General features: G+C 37.2%; 3 protein-coding genes across 6 annotated transcripts; 2 read left to right on the top strand and 1 right to left on the bottom strand.

Moving 5' to 3' along the window:
• The first annotated feature begins 1,627 nt into the window (after positions 1-1,627).
• Positions 1,628-11,533, top strand: h6pd (hexose-6-phosphate dehydrogenase (glucose 1-dehydrogenase)). 3 transcript variants are annotated; one of them, XM_023294004.3, is made up of 5 exons: positions 1,628-1,734; positions 8,331-8,997; positions 9,091-9,208; positions 9,298-9,567; positions 9,876-11,533. In XM_023294004.3, exons 1-5 carry the CDS (start codon positions 1,673-1,675, stop codon positions 11,219-11,221), a joined length of 2,463 nt encoding a protein of 820 aa, XP_023149772.2. In that variant the 5' UTR covers positions 1,628-1,672; the 3' UTR covers positions 11,222-11,533. The 3 variants fall into 3 exon arrangements, with proteins under 3 accessions (XP_023149772.2, XP_023149770.2, XP_023149769.2); XM_023294002.3 differs by lacking the exon at positions 1,628-1,734 and adding an exon at positions 7,623-7,718; XM_023294001.3 differs by lacking the exon at positions 1,628-1,734 and adding an exon at positions 7,672-7,811.
• Positions 11,534-12,816: 1,283 nt separating this feature from the next.
• Positions 12,817-17,278, bottom strand: LOC118469152 (uncharacterized). Of its 2 annotated transcripts, none has more exons than XM_035940862.2 (7): positions 17,127-17,278; positions 15,872-16,008; positions 15,735-15,797; positions 15,558-15,637; positions 14,424-14,554; positions 14,281-14,347; positions 12,817-14,188 (listed from the first exon to the last, which is right to left on the bottom strand). In XM_035940862.2, the coding sequence occupies exons 2-7, from the start codon at positions 15,943-15,945 to the stop codon at positions 14,118-14,120; spliced, it is 486 nt and encodes a 161-aa protein (XP_035796755.2). In that variant the 5' UTR covers positions 15,946-16,008; positions 17,127-17,278; the 3' UTR covers positions 12,817-14,117. The 2 variants fall into 2 exon arrangements, with proteins under 2 accessions (XP_035796755.2, XP_054867009.1); XM_055011034.1 differs by having other exon boundaries at positions 15,872-16,005.
• Positions 16,779-17,990, top strand: rbp7b (retinol binding protein 7b, cellular). The gene is made up of 4 exons (XM_023294005.3): positions 16,779-16,958; positions 17,273-17,451; positions 17,526-17,627; positions 17,840-17,990. Exons 1-4 carry the CDS (start codon positions 16,886-16,888, stop codon positions 17,891-17,893), a joined length of 408 nt encoding a protein of 135 aa, XP_023149773.1. The 5' UTR covers positions 16,779-16,885; the 3' UTR covers positions 17,894-17,990.
• The last annotated feature ends 6,003 nt before the right edge of the window (positions 17,991-23,993 follow it).

Here is a 23,993-nt window from a genome sequence, read left to right as displayed (position 1 = left end):
GATCGGATAGTGTGACTCCTTTGATTAGTGACGATGAAACGCCTCCTTAAAGTGGAAATTTAATCAAATGACACAGTGACACAGATGACAAGGGAAGGAAAGAGCAAGCTGTTTGCACATGCTGGTCTGTCAGTTAGGGCTGTAGCATGGCACACACACACACACACACACACACACACACACACACACACACACACACACACACACACACACACACACACACACACACACACACACACACACACACAAACAAAAGAGTACTTCAAAAATTTCTCCATTTCTGTGGTACAACTGTAGCCTTATACCACTGTCCACAAAAACTCAAAGATATATAAATGTTTGAAACAAAGAAAAAATGAGAGGAAAGCTTCAAGCTGGCTGCTGCTGTGCCAGTACAATGTTGATAAATAATGCAAGAACAATCTGCCTCCTGTGACATTTTCTGGCGAGGCTGAGAAGTTTTTGAAGTACCTATATACACAATATATATATTTATATATATACACACACAGCGACTGTGTTGGTCCCCTTTATGCTGCTTTATGCTGGTTCCCAGGACCTCTAGGGATGTCCTGTGGCACCAGGATGGTGGCAGTGAATTCTGTGGGTCCTGTGGGTTGCAGGGTGGGATCTACCTAGATCAGTCTTATCCTGGCACATCTCACAGATGCTCAGTGAGATCTGGATCTGGGATATGTGTAACCAGGCTGAACAGCTCAGCTCTGTCGTGTTCCCCGGGTCACTCCTGAGCAGTTTTTTGCCTTGTGCTGGGGTGCATTGTCCTGCTGAGGGTGGAAACTGGCATCAAGGACTGCTGTTGCAATGGGAGGGTTGAGGGGCTGCTTGACCTGCAATGTTCAGGTGGGTGGTACATGTCAAACATCCACATGAATGTCAGGACTCAAAGTTTCCCAGCAGAACACTGCATTATAACAAGATGATCGATGTTATTCACTACACCTGTCAGTTGTTATAATGTTGTGGCTGATTGGTGTACATATATATGAAATTGCCACTGAAATCACAATGTGAGGAATACCTCCTTAAACAGTTTTTTATGACAGTCTGGTCAATATTTGTGCGATACTTTTAGAGCAGCTTTAGTTTAAACTGTCACTGACACAGAAAATGCTATTTTAAGATGCATTTTCACATTGAATTTTTGCATGAAGTTAGTTTTGTAATGGTGAATGCAATCTTTTTGTTTTCTGAAATGTCCATTTTGATAACCGCATTCTTCCCTATGGGTATTATCCATGTGTGATTATAATATATAGAGAGATTATTTATTTTTGTTGCATTACAGTGTTAAGATGTATGTAAGATGTTTTATATTAAGATGGTGTTGATGGGGATTCAGATACACTAATAAGTACAGAATAAACATTTTTTTACATGATGCACATTGTAGTAGCTCTGATCTTGAATCCTTCTGGACTTCAGCACCTTCCTCTCATTGGAGGACAGTGAAGGAATCCCAGTTTTCAGGTCAGGACAGCCATTGTGAGCCATTATTTGGAAAGTAGGGTCTTCTAGCGTTTGTGAAGTAACACAAATTTAGGACACTATGCTGTATCTTAGACGGAGCACAGCTATATTTTGTGAAACGTGCCAGTGAAGCTGGTGGCCGCAGACTGTATACTATACAGTCTACGGCCGCTACACGCTGAGCATGCCTGTGTCACGTGATTGGTACAGGAAGCGTCCTCTGACGGTGCAGCCACCACCGGGCAGGTTCGTACTCAGATAACTTCTCACCGAGTCTGTCCGTAGTCTTTACATGTGTAAGTGTACAGTTTCGTCGTCTGAGCCGTTTCCGTTGGTGACACCGCATTTCCAGATGAAATATGGCGGTTTGTAGGCAGAGCACCGTGTGTTTGTAGCCGGAGTGAAGTTTGACAGCTAGCAGGTGGAATCGTGACATGAGCGCGCTCCTCATCTGTCCCCTGTCACTGTTGTGTTTTGGTGTTTTTTTACACCACGAAAGTGAACGATTACAGTATGTAAATAAATAAGATTAGATCAGACTTCCAAAAGACTCAAGCAAACTAAACTTCAGTTCCTGTTAACACTTTAAGGTCTGGGTATGTTGCCTCCGTCAACTAAAAGCCACAAACCGTGTCCTCTGTGCTTTCTGTGGTTTTCACAGCTAACTGAACTGCTGCTACACAACACTTACAGTCAAGTAACATTGCTTTCACTTTAACTCTGCACCATAGTTGCATTCACTATAACTTGGACAGCAGCACTTCAGTGAATGAGCATGACACATCAGAGCTGCGTTAGTAGGACTTCACAGGGCCTCTATGTGTTTGGTATGTCTAATATCCTTGATTTTACTGTAATTTAAATGATAGAGGAATGATCTTTGCGATGGCCACAATATTGGCCTTTCCGATTCTATTGGGTCACACCGTTTTGCAGACCAGCTGCACATTAATGCTGAAAAGCTGTGCTTGCATACTAAACACATTCTTTCCAAGGTATACTATATTAATGGTCATGTTCATGAAACCAGGCAGCCTGAACTGTTGACACGCTTTACCCCATAAGTCATACTGCTGATGGAAAAATTTTAACCTGCCATCTGCAACCTCAATAAAAATGTGGATTCATCAGACCAGACTATGTTTTTACATCTTCAGTTGTCCTGTTTTGCTGAGTCTGTGCCAACTGGAGCCTCAGATTTCTGTTCGTACTTGTAGGAGTGGTGCCTGATGTGGCTTCACCTTTTGTGCAAACCACACTGGTAAACAGTGATTATCTGAGTTACCAAAGCTTTTCTTTCCGCTCCAATCATTCTGGCCATTCTACTCTGACCACTGTCATGAACAAGGTGTTTCAGTCCACAGAACTGCTTCCCATTGGATTGTTTTTGTTTTTCACCCCATTCTGTTGTGAAAATCCCAAGAGGTCAGCAGTTTTCAGAAATACTGAACCTGCCCATCTGGCACACGCCACAGTCAAAGTCACTGGGATGACACTTTTGTCACATTCTGATGTTTGATAAGAATATAAACAGAAGCTGCTGCCTTGATTTAATTTATTGCACGACTGATTGGATAATTGCACAAATAGTCAGTGCACAGATTATAATAATTATTGTCTACATTAATGTTGGTAGATAAACCATATAAAGCTTTCAGATCACCAAAAATCTTTAGCTTTTTGTTTAGAGCCCAACTGTTATCTTGGTCTGCCAATTTTCTAATCCTATTACAGATATATTGTATTATCATATATGTTGTCTGTATGTGCCAATATGAGATTTTTTTTGCAGAATGTAATGGAGAAAAAAATACCTGGGATACTGTCAAAGTGGTGTCATTGCACAGTTTGTCCAGCAGAGCGACTATAACTCCATTGTTGACGATAGTCTCTGAACAGTCTGTGGCAGATGAAGCACAGTACAGCAGAGCACATGGTGTGGACTCAAGAGGTCTAGTTTGTGAAATGCATTGCTGAAATGGTAGTAAAAAGTTACCCCATCATTTGCCCTTAACTCTAGCATATTATACTGTATTTACTATTGAAACTCAAAAAAAATTGGAGCATTGTGAAAAAGTTGGGGTTTTTTTGTTGTTTACCTGGAGAAGGCAAACTTTCATACATTCTAAACTCATTACACATGAAGTAACAACTATTCTTAACAATCCTCTCAAGGCTTCCGTCATCCCTGTTGCTTGTGCACCTTTTTCTACCACACATTTCCCTTCCAGTCAGCTTTGCATTACTGTGCTTCAATACAGCACTTTGCCAGTGCCAGGTTTTGAGGTAATGACCTCCTATGGCCTAAACGCCTTATGGAGGGTGTTGATGATCGTCTTAAGGACAGCTTTCAAGTCAGCAGTCTTCCCCATGATTGTGGTTGCATTTGCTGAATTTTTTTTCGCTGTCTGATGTTTTTTGCTCCCTAATTGGCAATGTCCTCAAAATGCAGTATAGTTAGGATCTTTGTTTGGTTGAATGAATCAAGTTGCTCCTTGTGATCTGGGTCACTAATGTTCTTTTACAACAGAGGAAATACTTTATTACCAGCATCCGAGAGGAAATGTACATTTTTACTCAATGAGATATAGGATGTGATGATGCTGACTGTTTTAGTCAAATTTCAAATTGAGAATGCTAACACAAATTGTGATCATTAGAGTCAAGAAAATGAACGATGGACATAAACTACATCTGTATCAGTCAGACTTTCTAGATAGTTTAAAATTATAGGACTATAATTCCAGATCTCTAGTTCACTACCATAAATAAGAAGGTAATTTCAGTGAAAGGCATTTTGAACCAACTGCATGACGTGGCTATTTGTAACAATGAAGCAGAGTTAAATGGGCTCAGCTGTTTAATACATTCATGCTTGAACAGTTTTAGTATTTATGGAGTTGTGTCTAAATACATAACTGTGACAAATTTGGCCGTAAAAATGCAAAAGAACGTGACACAATCTCTCCAGGCTACTCTCTCCAGTCATGAGTAAAACCACTTGGTTATTAGACAAGTCCTCCTTGTATATACAATGCTGTGAAAAAGTATTTGCCAAATTCTTTTTTTTTTGCATATTTCCCCCACTTTAATGTTTAAGATCATCAAACAAATGTAATTATCAGACAAAGACAACCCAAGTGCACACAAAATGCAGTTTTTAAAGGATGATTTTATTTATCAAGGAAAACAAACTATTCAAAGCTACCTAGCCCTGTATGAAAAGTAATTGCCCCCTTAACCTAATACTGATTGGGCCACCCTCAGCAGCAACAACTGAAATCAAGTGTATGACTGATAATGAGTCTTTCACATCTCTGTGACAATATTTTTGGCCCACTCTTCTTTACAGAATTGTTTTAATTCAGCAACACTGGAGGGTTTTCGAGCATGAACGGCCTTTTTAAGGTCATTCCACAGCATCTCAATCGGATTTAAGCCCAGACTTTGACTAGGCCACTCCAAAACCTTCATTTATTTTTTTTTTTAAACCATTCAGAAATCGACTTGCTGGTGTGTTTTGGATTGTTGTCCTGCTGCAGAACCCAAGTGCGCTTCAGCTTTAGGTCACTAACTGATGGCCAAAGATTCTTCTTCAGGATTTCCTGGTGGAGAGCAGAATTCATGGTTCGATCAATCACAGAAAGTCCTCCAGGTCCTTAAGCAGCAAAGCAGCCTCATACCATCACACTACCACCACTATGTTTGACTGTTAGTATGATGTTCTCTTTCTGAAATGCTATGTTATTTTTACGCCAGATGTAAAAAGATATACAACTTCTGGAAAGTTACATTTTCGTCTTGTTAGTGCATAGAATATTCTCCCCAAAGTCTTTGGGATTATTCAGATGTTAGTTTGCAAAAGTAAGACAAGCCTTTGTGTTCTTTTTGGTCAGCAGTGGTTTTGGCCTTGGAACTCTGCCATGAATGCCATTTTTGCCCAGTCTCTTCCTTATTGTTGAGTCATAAAAACTGACTTAACTGAGGCAAGGGAGACCTGCAGTTCTTTAGATGCTGTCCTGGGTTCCTTTGAGACCTCCTGGATGAGTCGTCTCTGTGGTCTTAGGGTCACTTTTGTGGGCCGACCACTCCTGGGAAGGTTCTCCACTGTTCCATGTTTCTCCATTTTTGGATAATGTCTCTCACCGTGGTTCAGAGTCCTAAAGCTGTAGAAATGGCTTGTAACCCTTTCCAGACTGTTAGATGTCAGTTACTTTATTTCTCATCTGCTCTTGAATTTCTTTGGATCGTGGCATTTTGTTGCAGCTTTTTGAGATCTTTTGGCCGACCTAATTTTGTCAGACAGGTTCTATATAAGGGATTTCTTGATTGAACAGGTCTGGAGGTAATCAGGCTTAGGTGTGGTCAGTGAAATCGAACTTGCTTTCCAAAAAATGTGATTAGCCACAGTTAATTCATGCTTTTAAAAAGAGGGGCAGTTCCTTTTTCACATAGGGCTAGGTAGGTTTGGATAGCTTTTTTCCCTTAAAACATTAAATCAACATTTGAAATCTGCATTTTGTGTTTTCTGGGGTTGACTTTGACTAATATTTAAATTTGTTTGATGGTCTTAAACATTTAAGTGGTGGCACTATAGATGTGGGGATTGTTCTCTGGTTAGTGCATGGTTCCTGGAAAAAAACAAAAATCTAATTCCAAGAAGACCCTCCCTAGTGTTTGACAGAAATGAAAGTCAGTACATGAAGGTTCATGTGCTGAATGGTCAGTTGACAGTGACTTCATGTGCTCAGGGGAACAAAAAATGCCTTTTAGGAAAATTTAATGGATTCATGAGTTGATATGAAACCTATCTGTGGTGTGAAGGAAGATTTTCAATGCTGATTGGAAAGCAGCTTGTGACTGAGTGGTAATTAAGTGTTGCAAATGCAGGTCAGGGCTGTAGAGGAAGAATGATGAAACCTAAATGATGACAGAGTCTTTTGTGTCCAGGTTGTCCAGCTCTCATGTCTAGGATGTGATCTAGGATGTTGTTAATTTTTAACGTTGTTATAATCTCCAATAAATTACTACAACAATCCTTAACAAAGTAATTCAGAAATAAAATCCAGCTGCTGTCGAAGCAGTCGATATTCATGAGGTGGCCTTTGCTGTTTGCATTACCAATGTGCAAACAAGATTGCAGGCTGCCGGGATTCCAGATGTTGCACTCAGTCATAAAATCAGTGTGTGGGTGTTCTGTTCCCTATGTACAACTTTCAGCTTTCCCTTGAGTGAGGGGAAAATAAAATCTCCTCTGTCATTAATTAGGTTTATTAGGTCTAGGCCTGTAGCTGTGATGCTATGTAGATGCAAAGTACTGCTCCATGCCCACGAACACAAGCTTAAATTCCTCATATTTACAGTTGGTTATGACAAACATCAATGAAGACTTTGCTGAATGTGCTGGATTTACATCAAGACATTGATTATTTCTCCCATTTGCACTCATTTGCACTCTGGTGAGAGGAACACGTTCCTTTCTATTTCTAATAGGAAGAAACGTGGTAGAAATGTCTGTTCTCTTGCTGTCCCTTTCTAATTAGAATGTATTCACTAGTATCTTACCAGGCCATAATTTTTTGACATACTTTTAGTACTTTTCTTTTTAACATGTGTAACTTTCCCTTTATTTTTTCTGTTTCTGGTAGAAATTGGCATCCATAACTAAAAGACCGAAGAATCATTTTCTAAAGCAGCCATTAGCATTTCAACTTGTGATTTTATGGTGTATGAGCAGAAAAGGCTGCATATTTTGGAAACTAATGAGGTCCTGATAGATAAAGGACATCACTGAACTTTACTGAGTATACATTACTCTAAGGCTTCTTTTCAGTGTTTTCTCGCCTATAATAGCTTTTTAACCCTTTTGGCCACTTTCAGTGCAATGAATAATTTTAAATATTTTACTAATTCAAGGTTCTCAGACCAGCCATTTCTCAATGTTTTATCATATAAAAGTCTGAGATCTGTTTTCTTGTATGGATTTTTGACCTCAGCCTTTACACCGTTGCTCAATAAAGGATTTTTGTTCTCTACAAAACAATCAGTAAGTGGTCGTATTTTCTTGGAATACCATCAACAGCACAGCTCTTGTCCTGGATGCCCAGTGCCCCTGAGCAAAGTACAAAGTCTACACCCCTGATCCACCACTATCCAATAATCCCTACACTCATGACAGTGTCACTGACTCGCAGGGGACTTTAAAAAGCCTTGGACAGAGACATCGCTGAGTAATACATTTATCTATTTCATCTTTGGAGTTTTGCTTAAAGTATACATTTGCTTACATTCATAGTGTTCAATTTCATTATTTGGCTTATCTTGTAAGTGTTTCAGTTTTACATTTTGGTTTGTTGTTTTAACTCTTGTGATTTAACTGTTGTTGGTCAATTCAAAATTTTAATTTTTATGCTGCTGTTTATATTATATTGTGAATTGGGCTGCTTTAGGTTCTCACTTAATCTTTCATTTAGTTTTGTGGGAAGAGGAATGTTCCTGCTGAATTCACTTTTATTGAACATTGAGAGCTGAGAAGATGAGTTGACTCATTCATTAGTTGATTCAGTGAAGATACTTGTGAAAGCCTTATGGTAAATGATTAACTTTTTATTTGTCCAGCACAAATGCCAATTTTGCAGGTTGTAGCCTCGCAACTAAGGATTTTCCTTGTCATATATGACCGTAAACTGAACATCTTTGGGCTTTGAACACAACTGTGTCATATTGGACTTTTTTTGCCCACTTAATCACTGGAAAACTAACTTTTTGTATTACTTTTCATGCTTGGTGTCAATCCTGTATTCAGCTTTGATATTTTGTCTCTCTTTGCTGTGTTCATGCAGGGGTTTGGACGGTTCAGACCAGAGGATGTTTGTGACTGTGCTCCTGCTTCTGGTCGCTCTGTCCGCCCGGGGAGGGCACAGTGAGGAGACAGAGGAGGCTCAGAGACCTGGTCATGTTTCTGTGATCATAGTAGGAGCCACAGGTGACCTGGCAAAGAAATACCTGTGGCAGGGATTCTTCCAGCTGTATGTCAACCAGGTCAGTAGCGGAAACACCTTTTTCTTCCATGGCGGAGGACTGTCACCTGCTGACAAGGGCACACCGGTCCTCTTTGAGGCTCTGAAGGCGGTGTCCTGCTCAAAGGATGTGTCTCAGGAGCGCTGTGCTGTGCTGAAGGACCAGTTCCTGCGGCTCTCACAGTATCGGCAGCTGAAGACCTTAGAGGACTACCAGGAACTGGCCAAGCACATTGAGCAACAGCTTCAGGAGGAGGGAATGACAGAGGCAGGAAGGCTCTTCTATCTTTCAGTGCCAGCTTTTGCATATGCAGATATTGCTGAGAAGATTAACAGCAGTTGCAGGCCGACCAGTGGAGCCTGGCTGAGGGTGGTGCTGGAGAAACCTTTCGGGCATGACTTCAGGAGTGCCCAGCTATTAGCATCTCATCTTGGGAACTCGCTGAAGGATGAAGAAATGTACAGAATTGACCACTACTTAGGAAAACAGGTAAGAAAATCTCACACACTATGGGCCTTTTACAAATGACTCTGAAAATATTAGTTTTCATGGTGTTTTTTTGTCTTTTTTTATGTGGAAAAGGTGGTTTCGAAGATACTTCCATTCAGAATAGAGAACAGGGAGTTTCTTGATCCTATCTGGAACAAGCACTACATTGAGAGAATAGAGATTGTCGTGAAAGAGACCCTGGATGTTACAGGTGATTAAACATTTCATATATAAAGATTGCAACAATTGCTAAGATGTAATCATGCATTCATGTCTTCTCATGTCATTTTATCCTCAAAGGTCGTATTCCCTTCTATGACCAGTATGGGGTGATCAGAGATGTTCTACAGAACCACCTGACCGAGGTCATGACGCTTCTGACAATGAAGCTTCCTAAGAACGTGAGCAGCAGTGAAGAAGTTCTTCAGAACAAGCTAGAGATCTTCAGTTCCCTGCTGCCTTTAGCAAAGAATCAGGCTGTGATTGGCCAGTACCAAGCCTACAAATCAGAGGTTCAGCAGGAACTGAACAAAACAAAAGATCACGTCAGTCTCACTCCAACATTTGCAGGTGTGTAGTGAAAGATATATGTTTTGGTTTTTTTTGCATGTGTCGCAGTTGAGTCACTAATGGCCTAATAGTTGCACCGAGGATTGAAGGTTTTTTTGTGTTTTTGTTTTTTTTACTCAAATTTTGCCAAGTAGTTAAAGGACCATCATGAAGTTTAAAATGTGGCAATACTTTCTTTTACTTTTCTTTTCTGGTTCTAATTAATTGTGCAATTTTGGTGACTTTTTTAAAGAAAAAATTCTTTTCAAACTGGACTGTGTTTGTGTAAAATTGTGATGCTAACATGCGACTGCGTTTCTGTGTTTCAGCTGTATTGGCACACATTGATGAGACGCAGTATGAAGGTGTACCAATTCTTTTGACCTCAGGGAAGATGTTGGATGAACGGGTGGGCTATGCACGCATACTTTTTAAGAATGACATGTTTTGTCTTCAGAGACACAACGGCATTCACTGCAAACCCAAACAGATAGTTTTCTACTTCGGGCATGGCGACCTTCAGTATCCAGCAATTCTTGTAAGTAAGAATTTATTCAAGCCGGCTCTGATCGACAGCGACTGGAAGGAAGTGACTGAACACACAGATGTCAGTGTTTTAGGTTTGTCAATATCAGACTACTATGTTCAAACTCCAACAGAGCAGAGGGAAGCTTATGCAGAACTTATCTCTCACATCTTTGCTGGATGTAAGAATAGCTTCATTAGTACTGAAAACCTGTTGGCTTCCTGGAGCTTATGGACACCGCTGCTCAGTAGCTTAGCCAGCTCTTTTCCCCGCATCTACCCCGGCGGTGTTGACAACGGAGGACTTCTGGACGTCCGTCTGAAAGGGAGAGATATTAGCTACAACAGTGAGGTGGTGATAATCACCCCTGATCAGATGGGCGGGACATCAGCAAACGATTTCCAAGTGATGCAAGGCAAGTTCCGCAGTGCGGACATGGTATCTGCCTGGGCGGAAGAGCTAGTTGAGAGGCTGGCTGTAGACATACAGGAAGCAGCGGAGGCGGCGGTGCGTGAGAGCGGGGTTTTCCATCTCGCCCTCTCTGGCGGCTCCACTCCTCTGGCTCTGTTCCACAGGTTGGTCCTGCACCACTTCTCCTTCCCCTGGAGGGACACCCATGTGTGGATGGTGGATGAGCGCTGCGTGCCGCTGACTGAGCTGGAGTCTAACTTTCACAGCATGCACGACCACCTCCTGCAGCACGTCAGGATACCCTACTACAACATCCACCCCATGCCTGTGCAGCTCAACCAGCGTCTGTGTGTGGAGGAGGACAGAGGTGCACTGCAGTATGAGAAAGAGCTCAGCAAATGGGTTAACGGCTCCAGCCTCCACTTTGTACTGCTGGGTGTCGGTTATGATGGCCACACAGCCTCTCTGTTCCCTGGTAGTAAAGTAAGTGAACATGGGGAAAGTCTTGTGGCCCTCACCGAGAGCCCCATCAAGCCTCACCAGCGTATGAGCCTCACATTCAACGCCATTAACCGAGCCCACAGGGTTGCGCTTTTGGTGATGGGCAAAGGCAAGCATGAGCTGATCACCCAACTGAGCCGAGTGAAGGACAACTTAGATAAATATCCTGTCACTGGGGTGAAGCCTGATCACGGTACACTTGTCTGGTACATAGACTATGATGCACTCTTAGGTTAGAGATTATATTCATGGTTTTAAATCAGACAAATGTCTGTGGAGCTGCTGTAATCAGTGCTGGTTGGTGAGAAAGAATGTATGAACCAGCAACCGCGATTTACTTGTTTCAGCTTGTTAACCCTCATGTTGTCCTGCGGGTCAAAATTGACCCGGTTTAAGGTTTGAAAATGTGGAAAAAATATATATATTTTCACAGTGAAACATCTGATGTCCACATTTTCAACGTTTTTGGGAAAGCTTTGAACTTTTTTGGTGGCAAAAAGAAATGTTAAAAATGTTTCTTAAGAACATTCACATAAAAATCAACCAAAATCCAGCGAATTTCGCTGGATTTTGGTTGATTTTTATGTGAATGTTCTTAAAGAAAATATTAGAAGTTTTACTGATATATATATATATATATATATATATATATATATATATATATATATATATATATATATATATATATATATATATATATATATATATATATATATATATATAAAAAAATATAATCACTTTAGATATTTTTAGGACTTTTTGGAAGATTTTTACTCAATTTTTGAAAATATTTAAGAATTTTCTTGCCAAATTTGGGGGATTTTTAAAAAAAATAAAACTTTTAAGGAATTATTGGAGTTTTCTTCCTGAAGGTTTTGCAAATTTTCAGAAATTTGGGGAATTTTTTTGCTGAAATTTTGGATTTTTTTCAGACAAGGAAACAATATTTTTTAGTGCCCGTAAATGAGGACAGCAGGAGGGTTAACTACAAACACACATATACTGAATATCACTGCTGCTTTTTCCAAATTTCGTCATGAGGTTTCAGATTCATTTCTATCAGCCATTCATCTGAGTTCAGTAATAGTACTTGCAAAGACTGAATGAACTGCCCAGAAGAAGAAATCCACTGAAGCACTCAGTGGAAAACGGTTTAAGGCCGTTTCTTGTTGGTGTATTCATGTGCTTGTTGGAAAGCGTAGATACTGAAAAGGATATTGCGATATTTGTGGTTTCTTATATCAAAAGGACTGCTGTTCACTCGACCAGCAAGGCTTGGCTAATGGATGAAGAGTTTTCCAGCACATTAATTCATCAGTAAGAGTTGCATAGTCTTGCATCTAACATTATAAGATTTACTTTGTTGGCACGGATGTTAAGTATTTGAAATTTGTAGTTAGTAAGTGGAAAATGCTGCTGTTATGGTCTTTTTTTTATCAAAAGATAAAACCTTATTTGACTTTTTTAGGGTGCGTGTGAAATACATATGCAAACCTTTTATAATTAGTCTAAGTGTGAACCGAGTGTAAATTTAAACACATATAAAGTATACATGTCTGCAGTTTACACAGGAGAGGATATGCAGCACAGGAGAATATGTGACAAATCTGACCTGAAAGTCAATTTAAAACAAAGATTGATTATTAGCCAGTGTGATTTTTTTTTCTTAAAGATGTGTTCGTATGGGTGTGAATAATATCATATCTCAGGTGACTTTTCAGTTAAGCAGTTTACTGTGTAATCTGCTTTTGATTGTATATTTTCTATTGTTGCGTTATGACAACCCTCCTGAAATGCAATCAGTTGGACAAAAAGACTAAGAAGGTAGGTCATCCCACAGATAATATATTTTATTCATCATTAATATGAATAAACACATTTGTAACAAAAATCTTTCAGGTGATATCAAATATTTGGTGCTTTGTGAATATAAAGTACATTCCTGTCCTTTATACAGTGACATTCCTCTAAGAATAGTCTATGCATATGATCTACTGGTGCTTTTTTTTTTTTTTTTAAGTCCAAATGGATCCAAAAACAAGATTCAAGTTAATAGTTCATCCATTGAAGATTCTCTTAAATACAAGCTGGATGCTGCTGAGTTTCAGCAGCAGTGTTTTTGTAACCATTAGGCTGTAAAGATTTTCCAGGTGTCCTCATCTCCTCAAAAACGGCTAGTCAGCAGCGAATCTGTCAGCATGAATACAATTTAAAAGACTAAAATGAAAATCTACAAAATATTATTTTCCATTTCCTGAGGTGCAGCAATTCTTCCATCACATTGGCACCATATGATGCAACAGTGACTTTCTCTTCTAGGACACAGAAATATCAAATAATTTTCTCTACATGATTGCATTTTGAAGTGTTTGGATAATCTTTTCATGCCTTTTTAATGTTCTTCTTGCTTTAAAGTTTGACTAAAAAGTGAAAAAGTTACAAACAGATATATAGTAAGTGTAATCTAAGAGTTTAAAATAATTTCTGGTGTTTTAAACCAGTGATCAGATAGTGATGGAAGATAGCAGGTAAAATAAATCTACATTTTGCATCAACTGGATTTTACAGTTTAGGTTTTTTTTCTTATGCATGAGCAGCTCTCCCACTTTTTGTTGAGAACATCTTGACGATGGAGATCACTTGTGTTTTGGTGCAGCAATCCTTTTTCTTTATTTTTATCAATGCAACCTGGACATGTTTGCTTTACAAATCAGTAAAGCTTTTCATTTTCCTGCTATAATTTTTTTATTGCAGTTTTGTTTTTCCAATGAAATAAACATCACTTTCAGTACTGTATGCAGATTCACATCTGTATTCTTATTATATGTATAATTGTACTTTGAATGTACTGTTTGAACCACATTTTTATTAGCTTCCTATGGCAAATTGTCACATGAAATTGCCAGATATAACCAGAACCCATCAACAAATAAAAAGCAAAAACTTTAAACAGTCAAGACATCTGCTTTTCTGATGTGGGGATTATAATATAAGGTGGATTAAGTCACTTGCCTTTTTTCCCTCCTCATGGTTTAAAGTTACCGGCTGCTGGCGGCATGAAAACCTCATGAATTCTTTATATGTGCAGTATCAGATGTCAATGTGGGACAGCTGGACTGTTTTATCACTCATTTTAGCCTCTGCTTTGGTCCGTCAAAGGCCGCCTTGTAGTTAACCACAGTCCTCCTCTCACCATGAAAAAACCTAAACAGACATGAGCAGGTGTTACTCCTTTGAACTGTACATTTTCTGTATGAATGGTCAAATATGTGACAGAGAAGTGAGGCCTCCTTCACCTGTGCTTAAAGTAGAGGCGACTGTTAGAGTAAGGGACATGTAGTACAGCTCTGGGGTGGTTTTGGCCTGTGGATGTGCATAAAAGCCACTGTGATGCGGTGTTCTTTTGTATAACTCACTATTAATACTGTATTTTTCTTACACATGCGGCTGCTGTCAGAGTCAGGATGGCAGTACACAGCCCTTGTCCACATGACAACAGACCAAACACATGATAGGCAGCCCACAAACTCTGAGGAACTGGGTCCATCAATGTGAATATCACTGAAAAACCTTGGACAAGAGTTATTGCACATATGAATCCCTTTTTTACACTGCAAAAACTCAAAATCTTACCAAGTCTATTTGTCTTATTTTTAGTCAAAATGTCTCATCCCATTTGATTTAAGGTAAATTCACTGAACAAGTGACATTTCAGCAGATGGAGGGACTTGTTTCAGGACAATGCATCTTAAATATCTTGATAAGTCAAACAATCTTGAAATTATCTTGTTTTGAGTTGAATTTTACCGGAAAACTCAAACTAAGTTTAACCCTCGTGTCGTCCTGCAGGTCAGATTGACCCGTTTCAAAGTCTGAAAACATGAGGAAACAATATATTTTCACAGTGAAACTTCTGATGTCCACATTTTCAACATTTTTGGGAAAAAAAATGTTAAAAAAGTTTCTTAAGAACATTCATTAAAAAAAATCTACCAAAATCCAGCGGATTTCGCTGGATTTTGGTTGATTTTTTTGTGAATGTTCTTAAAGAAAATATTAGAAGTTTTTCACTTTAGAGTTTTTTAGGATTTTTTTTGGAAGATTTTTACTAATTTTTTGAAAATTTGCAAATTTTCAGAAATTTGGGGAATTTTTTTGCAGATTTTTTTGGATTTTTTTCAGACAAGGAAACAATGTTTTTTGGTGCCCATAAATGAGGACAACAGGAGGGTTAATACGTCTCAATTTAGGAGGTTACATGAAAGCAAACATCTATTTTTGAGTGAAAAACTGCTTTTTTTTTAAGCATATCTGGCTTATTTTAAGACACCTAAACTTGACAATCCTGGTAAAATAAGTTTTGAGATCTCAAGATTCTAAATATCATATCTTATTTCAAGAAATCTTACCAAGCCATTTTTCACTTGCTCTATTGGCAGATTTTTTCACTTATTTCAAGGTAAAAGTTCTTTGAAATAATTTTTTTTTCTTGTTTTGAGAGGGGCATTTTTTCCGGTGTAAAATCCGTTTGTGCCACACTAGTACTGCGCATGCTTCTGTTTTTGGGACTCACCTGAAGCTATGAAGGACAAAGCAATAGAGGCTGACAGGTTGTTCAGAAGCGGCTGCCTGCAGTATCTTGAGGATTTTGGCCTTTAATCAAGACAAATATTGTTAACGCAATGTTCCCCCTTTGCTCAAGTGACCCATGATCTGCATGGCTCGATGCCATGGCCTGTGTCCCAGTTACCTTCCCATGACGTAGAGCTGAGGAACCAGGACAACTGCCGTGAACACTGCATTCACTATCTGACTGTGAATGGAAACCAATAGAAAATCAGCAGCTTGTAAAACATGAATACTGCTAAGATCCATAACAATACTTACAATTTTAACCTCTGGTTCCGGGGTATCCATCTGCTGCTGTGATACGCCATGAAGACAAGCATGTACAGAAGCATGGATGCTCCAAATCCAGGCAAACATTAGCTGTTGCACTGTTCCTGATGGCTGCATGTGATCTGCTGAAGAACAGCCAAAAGCCTTCAATGTTAACAGCAAGAAGGATTGTATTTCACTCTGTGCATGCCCAGAGGCCCTGGCTGCATATTGTATTTCTTGAAAGCTGAACATTTACCCAGAAATGTGTTTGGTCAAACTGGTTTTCAACAGACTGGAACAGCTTTAACCCTCCTGTTGTCCTCATTTACAGGCATCAAAAATGACTGTTTCCTTGTCTGAAAAAAATCCAAAAATTCAGCAAAAAATTCCCCAAATTTCTGAAAATTTGCAAAACCTTCAGGAAGAAAATTTCAATATTCCTTAAAAGTTTCCCTTCAGTTTTATTTTAAAAAATCCCCCAAATTTGGCAAGAAAAGTCTTGGTAATATGTTCAAAAAAATGAGTAAAAATCGTAAAAATATCTAAAGTGATTACATGTATACCAGTAAAACTTCTAATAAATCAACCAAAATCCAGCGAAATTCACTAGATTTTGTTTGATTTTTTTCTGAATGTTCTTAAAGAAACAATTTTTTAACATTTCTTTTTTCCACCAAAAAATGTTGTAAATGTGGACATCAGAAGTTTCACTGTGAAAATCTATTTTTTTCCTACATTTTCAAACTTTAAAACGGGTCAGTTTTGACCCTCAGGACACACAAGGGTTAAAGAAATGCCAGAATTGCGGTAAAAAGGTCGCGGCCTGTAATGTGTTCAGCTAATCAGGAACAGGATAGTTAGTTTCCTCATATTATGTGTAGAGTCCTGCTCCACCCGTCAGAGCTTCTTCTGCAGCATGCAGAGCATCACCCCTGCCCTATATTGACACACAATAAAAATCCCCCCCAATAACCACAAATCGGTTCATTCCTCGTGCAGAGAGTCGAGCAAACATCCAGAATGCCTGTCGACTACAGTGGAACATGGGACATCGTCAGTAATGTCAATTTTGAGGCGTACATGGTTGCACTTGGTAAGTTTTAGTGTCTCTTTTAACAAATTATTTGCATGAATACAATTTAGAATGAGAGTTTCTGAACTGCTCTGTCTTAATATGAGGAAATCCATATGTGCAGCTAATGACAAGTTTCTGTTTTGTCTCAGCATCATTTGTGTAAAATACTCAGGAAAAAACACTTACTTAGAAGTGAGCATCTTGATCCATTGTCAAAAAACAGTAGATATCCATTCACTATCTGCTCAGACCAGAATAAAGGTAGCAGCAGAGTAAAGTTACTTCCCCGTGGTGACAGTGTTTCTCCACGTTCTTCTCATTTTCACATGCAGGCATTGATTTTGCAACACGCAAGATTGCCTCGATGCTGAAGCCGCAGAAAGTGATTAAGCAAGATGGAGATCATTTCACCATCCAGACATTCACTACTTTCAGAAATTATGAGTGTATTTTCAAAATTGGAGAAGAATACCAAGAAGTGACAAAAGGACTGGACAACCGGACGTGCCAGGTGAAGATTGAAACAGCTCGAGTGCTGTTAAAGTGTGGTTTGCCATGTTTTCATTGATCTTTGTCCTCTACCAGACTGTGGTCAACTGGGAAAATGACAAGCTGGTGTGTGTTCAGAAAGGAGAAAAGAAGAACAGGGGGTGGAAGCACTGGATTCAAGGAGATGAGCTTCATCTGGTAAGACTGGAGATATTATTCTGGTTACAGCCCAGTTAATGTTTGGTCAGAAAATGGTTGCTATTCTGGACTCACGCAGTTATAATCAAAGACAGTGGCGCTTCCTTTGAAAATCACTACAACAATTTATTGAACAATATGCTCCCCTTTTCATTTTTTACTAGGGTGCTGTACATCAAAATGTTTTGCAAATTCCTGTTTTCTCTCTGCAGGAACTCACTTGTGCCGATCAAGTCTGCAAACAAGTTTACAAAAGGACTCTGTGACGTTGCCTTTTGAAAGCGTTTCAAACTTCACGTTTTGTATTTCCATGAAATGCGCTAAGCCACATAATGCTGCCATAATAAAAAGCTTAGAATTCAAGTGTTTTTGTTTGTTTTATTAACAGACATTTCCAGACCAACATACATATTACAAAGCAAAAGCAAGACAACAACAATAATTTTTTAAAAAACGACACTGACATGTTAAACAGCATAATTAACAAGCATTTTACACTGTTCTTTTCTTAGAACAACTGTAAAATATCAGTCAAATATCTAAATGTATGTATATAGTATTTACTGATTATAACTGTTGTTACATACATATTGTTTGCCATGAAAAAAAAATCATGTTACCATATTAAACTGTAGATATATATATTTAGAGGCAAACCAGCTATCCCCAGAAGATATTAATGAAACTACAGGTGTAAAATAGATGTTCTTGAGATTCAGTCTTTGTTACAAATTACATGTCATCTGCATTTTAAACTAAACCTAATTCTTAAAATCAATTGAATTCAATACAAGTTTAAAAGTGTTTCTTCTTTTCACATAGCGTAATAAAACATTTCCTTTATCTTAACCCTCCTGTTGTCCTCATTTACGGGCACCATAAAATATTGTTTCCTTGTCTAAAAATAATCCAAAAAATTCAGCAAAAAAATCCCCCAAATTTCTGAAAATTTGCAAAACTTTCAGGAAGAAAATTCCAATAATTCCTTAAAAGTTTCCCTTAAAAGTTTTTTTTTTTTTTTTTTTTAATTTTGGCAAAAAAATTCTTGTAAATATTTTCAAAAAATGAGTAAAAATCTTCCTACAAATATCTGAAGTGATTCCATATATATCAACAAAACTTCTAATATTTTCTTTAAGAACATTCACATAAAAATCAACCAAAATCCATCGAAATTTGCTGGATTTTGGTTGATTTTTTTTTGTGAATGTTCTTAAGAAACATTTTTAACATTTCTTTTTTCACCAAGAAATGTTCAAAGATTTCCTAAAAATGTCGAAAATGTGGACATCAGAAGTTCCACTGTGAAAATGTATATTTTTTCACATTTTCAAACTTTAAAATGGGTCAATTTTGACCCGCAGGACGACATGAGGGTTAAAGAGAAAAAAAAATCCTCTGATAGATGATCTCAACACTTCATCTTTGGTATCAAAGAAAGGCATATTGTCATTTAATGGATGAATAAAACATTATCTCGTTTATCAAACTGATGCGTGTGAATAACTTTTAGAATTGTTAGAAATCACTGTAACTCAAAGTATTATCACCGTTGCCCATTAAATGTGATGTAATTTGTGGCATGTGAACATTGCAGTACCTCCTCCAGTCCACAGGATGATGCTAACAACCAAAAATATTTTTGGGAAAAAGAAATAAAGTCAAGAACTGTTTTTCAGAACAGATGAGACACATCAAAACATATATATATATATGTATATGTATATATATATATATATATATATATATATATATATATATATATATATATATATATATATATATATATATATATATATATATATATATATATATATATATATATATATATGTATATATATATGTGTATATATATATATGTATACGTATATATATATATATATATATATATATATATATATATATATATATACGTATACATATATATATACACATATATATATATATACACATATATATATATATATATATATATATATATATATGTATATATATATGTGTATATATATATATATATGTATACGTATATATATATATATATATATATATATATAATGTAAAATATACACGGACCCTTGCTTTGTCATTTTGTCTCGCTTTTGTCGTTTTTTGCGGTCCGTGTATATTTTGGCAATTGGATTTTCCGTTCTGAAACGAGTATTGAAAAACAAAAAACGAGCGACTATTTGATTTTCGTGTTAAAATACAAACTTAAAATTTAAATACAAGGCGTTTTTCCTTTTCAAGATCAAAAAGGGATATACGAATTTTAAAAAAAGGTTTGATTTTCATTTTATATTTACAATAACAAAAAAGAAAAATCAGTAAGAAGCAGAAACGACAAAAAAGTCAGTTCTTTAATTTTCTGAGACCGGAAGTGGTCATCAGCAAGTGTGGAGCCAATCAGAGTACGGTGCGTAAACTGTATTTATTTTTCGTTAGTTTTCATGGTCAAAATGAGAGATCAGGTGTTCGATCTTAAAATAAATCAATATTGATATTTTTTATAGAGCGTTAAAGTTTTGCGAAGCCAGGGGGCGGGACTACTTGATTGAAAGTCCGGTCTGGAATGATTGACAGGTCCTATGGAGGAGGCAGCAGAGACTCTGCTCTCCTCGTTTGGATTAATTCTGATATAATAACTGTTGGTTTATTTATCAGTACAGCAGCAGAACGTTTTCCACAGACAGTTTTCCTGCCCGTTGGCTTGTTTTAACCAGTTTTCTCCCTTCGGCTGATTCTACCAGCAGACACTGAAAGGACTCTGATTGTTCGGTAAGTTAATGTTTATTTTCGTATCGGTGCCGCTTTTAATGCACTTTATATGCAGCTTTAGTGTCAGATATAATGTGCGTCATGCACTCCAGATGTTGGTGGAGTTTATTTCTGTGTGTGTTGACCAGAGAAGAAAGTTAGCATCCGGTAAATATTAGCTTTAATGTTAGCGATGCTAACCGAGCTAGCTGCTCAGTTATAGCCTGATTAAAGCTAACGTAGCATTAGGCAAACGATGTTTGTGTTGAGTTTCATGTAAACAGCTGAAGTCTGTTGTGTTACAGTAATGTGGTGCATTTAGTTGACAAAACTGTTCATGGAGACACTGGTTCACATTAATGTAACGTTGGACAGAAAGAGACTAAACAGAAGGTCAGGAGGGCCGGTTCTGTCCTGGACTGTTCCCTGGACTCCATAGAGGAGGTGGGTGAGAGGAGGATGTTGGCAAAGCTCACATCCATCATGGACAATCCCTCTCACCCACTGCATGACACTGTGGGGTCTTTAAGCAGCTCCTTCAGCAGCAGACTGAGACATCCACCCTGCAAGAAGGAACGCTATCGCAGGTCCTACATCCCATCTGCTATAAGACTTTACAACATCAGCATCACTGGCTGATGTTAACATAAACTTGACTCATATCATTACCACCCCAAACCATAAAATTTGCACCGACATTCTTGCACTGCTACATCTTTGCACTTTTTAAACTTATTTTTTAAGCCACTTTATATTGCATTGTCTTACAGTGTGTCACTACTGCACTATTTCATCCTCATTTCTCATCCCTGTACATATTGTAAATACTATTACTACTGTTCTATTATTATTTTATTTCTATTTCTACGTCTATTGCTACATAAGCTGCTGTAACAATGTGAATTTCCCCTGGCGTGGGGAGAAATAAAGGACTTATCTATCTTATCTTTAGAAAACCTAAATGTGATTAAAACAGTAAGGTTAAGGTTCTGCGTTGTCAGTAGTCCTGAATATCTGCTGAGCAATTAAATGTTCATCAGTGATTAATCTTTAGTGTGAAACTTTTACTTTGCACCTATATTTTTTAAAAATGTAGATCATTTTAAGGTAAGGCATTAAAGGATGGTTTTCTTAGGTAAATGAAGGTTTAATTGACTGAAATCTTTCAATGTTGTGTTTCTTTCAATTTGAAATATCTCGATTTAATTAATACAGCTCAGTCAGTTACATTTTATATTATTTAGAATTCTTATTCAGTTTAACACTAGATGATGTATCAGGTCATTGAGTATTTCAGAGCCAGTTTTTTTATTATCTGTATTTAAAGTGATATTATTAAAATATAATTGCAATGAATCAGCAGCAACATAAGAAACGACCAAATATACAAAGGAAGTGCAGCTATTTTAATATAAAAAAATGATCTATCAGTTAGAACATGGTGAAAGTGCAGCTTAATTTAAGTTAGTGAAACTACGGATAAGCAACGTTTCCTTTTACTTCCAGAAAAATAAAAGCCTGATATTTGCTATTTATTAAAAGATCACTAGAAGCAACACTTCCACCAAGCTTGTTTTAGTTTGTTGGTATTTATCGGTGGAGCAGCAGCACATTTTCCACAGACAGTTTTACTGTTCGTTGTCTTGTTTTAATCAGTTTTCAGTTCAGTAATTCAGTCCTTCGGCTGATTGGACCAACAGACACTGAAGGACTCCGACAGCTGGTCGGTAATAAATGATAATTTACTGATCGGTGCCAGTTTTAATGAACTTTATGTTCAACTTCAGAGTCAGATATAATGTGAGCAGTGAACCCCAGGAGTTGGTGGAGTTTATTTGTGTGTGTTGACCAGAGAAGAGATTTAGCATCCAGTGAATATTAGCTTTAATGTGAATTAGCGATGCTAACCGATCTAGCTGACCAGTCCTGATTAGCAGCTAGATGTAGCATCAAGCTAACGATGTTTGTGTTGTTTCCTGTCAGCAGCTGAAGTGTGTTGTGTTCCTGTAATGTGGTTCATTAAGTTCATAAAGCTGTGGCTGGTTGACGTTAATGTAACGTTCAGGAAACTTAAATGTGATTAAAACAGTAACGTTAATGTTCTAGTTGTCAGTAATCAGCTTTAATTTCACACTAAAACAGACTCTGATAGTTTTAAATGACATCAGTTTCATTAATTTGTTGAAAATTGTCTCAGTTGTGATGTTGCTGCTGATTTATTAAAACCAGATGATCCGTGTTGACACGTAATGTTTAATTTTCTTTTTAAATGCTTCATTGTATTTTCTGTTTAATTCCTATTTAAAGCTTTATTGTCTTTAAGATTTAATTTTCTAATTAAACATTTAATTAAAAAATTAAATGTTTTGTCTTTTTAAAGGTTTAATAATCTAATTAAATGTTTTGTATTTTTTTAAATGTTTAATATTCTTCTCGTTTAATTGTATTTTTCGACATGATATACTATGGCGTGTTTTTGCGCCAAAATTCATGATGATTCTTTTTCAAAGAAGACATTACCATAGTGTTTTTCATGGCCTCCTTTACATTATTTCATCATATGGCACGTTTTTACAACATGTTGAAAAATCTCATTTTTTTTCGACATAGTATACTATGGCGTTTTTTTGCACCAAAATTCATGATGATTTTTTTTTTTTTCAAAGAAAACCTTTCTGGAGTGTTTTTCACGGCCTCCTTTACATTATTTCATTACATGGCACGTTTTTACAACATGTTGAAAAACCGCATTTTTTTTCCGACATAGTATACTATGGCATTTTTTTGCGCCAAAATTCATGATGATTTTTTTTTCCAAGAAAACCTTTCTGGAGTGTTTTTCACGGCCTCCTTTACATTATTTCATCATATGGCACATTTTTACAACATGCTGAAAAATTGCATTTTATTGTCGACATAGTATACTATGGCGTTTTTTTGCGCCAAAATTCATGATGATTTTTTTTTTCCAAGAAAACCTTTCTGGAGTGTTTTTCACGGCCTCCTTTACATTATTTAATCATATGGCACGTTTTTACAACATGCTGAAAAATCTCATTTTTTTTTTTTGACATAGTATACGATGGCGTTTTTTTTGCGCCAAAATTCATGATGATTCTTTTTTCAACGAAAACCCTTCTGGAGTGTTTTTCACAGACTCCTTTACATTGTTTCATCATATGGCACGTTTTTACAACATGTTTTAAAATTGCATTTTTTTCGACATAGTATACTATGGCGTTTTTTTGCGCCAAAATTCATGATGATTGTTTTTTTTCCAAGAAAACCTTTCTGGAGTGTTTTTCACGGCCTCCTTTACATTATTTCATCACATCGCACGTTTTTACAACATGTTGAAAAATCGCATTTTTTTTTTCGACATAGTATACTATGGCGTTTTTTTGCGTCAAAATTCATGTTTTTTTTTTTTCAAAGAAAACCCTTCTGGAGTGTTTTTCACGGACTCCTTTACATTATTTCATCATATGGCACGTTTTTACAACATGTTAAAAATCGCATTTTTTTTCGACATAGTATACTATGGCGTTTTTTTGCGCCAAAATTCATGATGATTGTTTTTTTTCAAAGAAAACCTTTCTGGATTGTTTTTCA

This window comes from Amphiprion ocellaris, chromosome 5, assembly GCF_022539595.1.
Source record: "Amphiprion ocellaris isolate individual 3 ecotype Okinawa chromosome 5, ASM2253959v1, whole genome shotgun sequence".
In the NCBI taxonomy this organism is placed as follows: Eukaryota; Metazoa; Chordata; class Actinopteri; family Pomacentridae; genus Amphiprion; species Amphiprion ocellaris.
The sequence above is the reverse complement of the archived record's forward strand: the minus strand, read 5'-3'. Positions and strand labels throughout refer to the sequence as shown.

What these genes read in the sequence shown, in the direction of transcription:
- h6pd (XM_023294004.3), top strand. Translation starts at nt 1,673, where the DNA reads ATGCCTGTGTCACGTGATTGGTACAGGAAGCGTCCTCTGACGGTGCAG. An exon ending in ACCACTACTTAGGAAAACAG is followed by an intron (nt 8,998 to 9,090) that starts GTAAGAAAATCT and finishes TATGTGGAAAAG; the next exon opens with GTGGTTTCGAAGATACTTCC. An exon ending in TCTCACTCCAACATTTGCAG is followed by an intron (nt 9,568 to 9,875) that starts GTGTGTAGTGAA and finishes TCTGTGTTTCAG; the next exon opens with CTGTATTGGCACACATTGAT.
- LOC118469152 (XM_035940862.2), bottom strand. Translation starts at nt 15,945, where the DNA reads ATGCTTCTGTACATGCTTGTCTTCATGGCGTATCACAGCAGCAGATGG. An exon ending in CGGAACCAGAGGTTAAAATT is followed by an intron (nt 15,798 to 15,871) that starts GTAAGTATTGTT and finishes TTCCATTCACAG; the next exon opens with TCAGATAGTGAATGCAGTGT. An exon ending in CGCCTCTACTTTAAGCACAG is followed by an intron (nt 14,189 to 14,280) that starts GTGAAGGAGGCC and finishes ATGTCTGTTTAG; the next exon opens with GTTTTTTCATGGTGAGAGGA.
- rbp7b (XM_023294005.3), top strand. Translation starts at nt 16,886, where the DNA reads ATGCCTGTCGACTACAGTGGAACATGGGACATCGTCAGTAATGTCAAT. An exon ending in GGCGTACATGGTTGCACTTG is followed by an intron (nt 16,959 to 17,272) that starts GTAAGTTTTAGT and finishes TTTCACATGCAG; the next exon opens with GCATTGATTTTGCAACACGC. An exon ending in TGGACAACCGGACGTGCCAG is followed by an intron (nt 17,452 to 17,525) that starts GTGAAGATTGAA and finishes GTCCTCTACCAG; the next exon opens with ACTGTGGTCAACTGGGAAAA.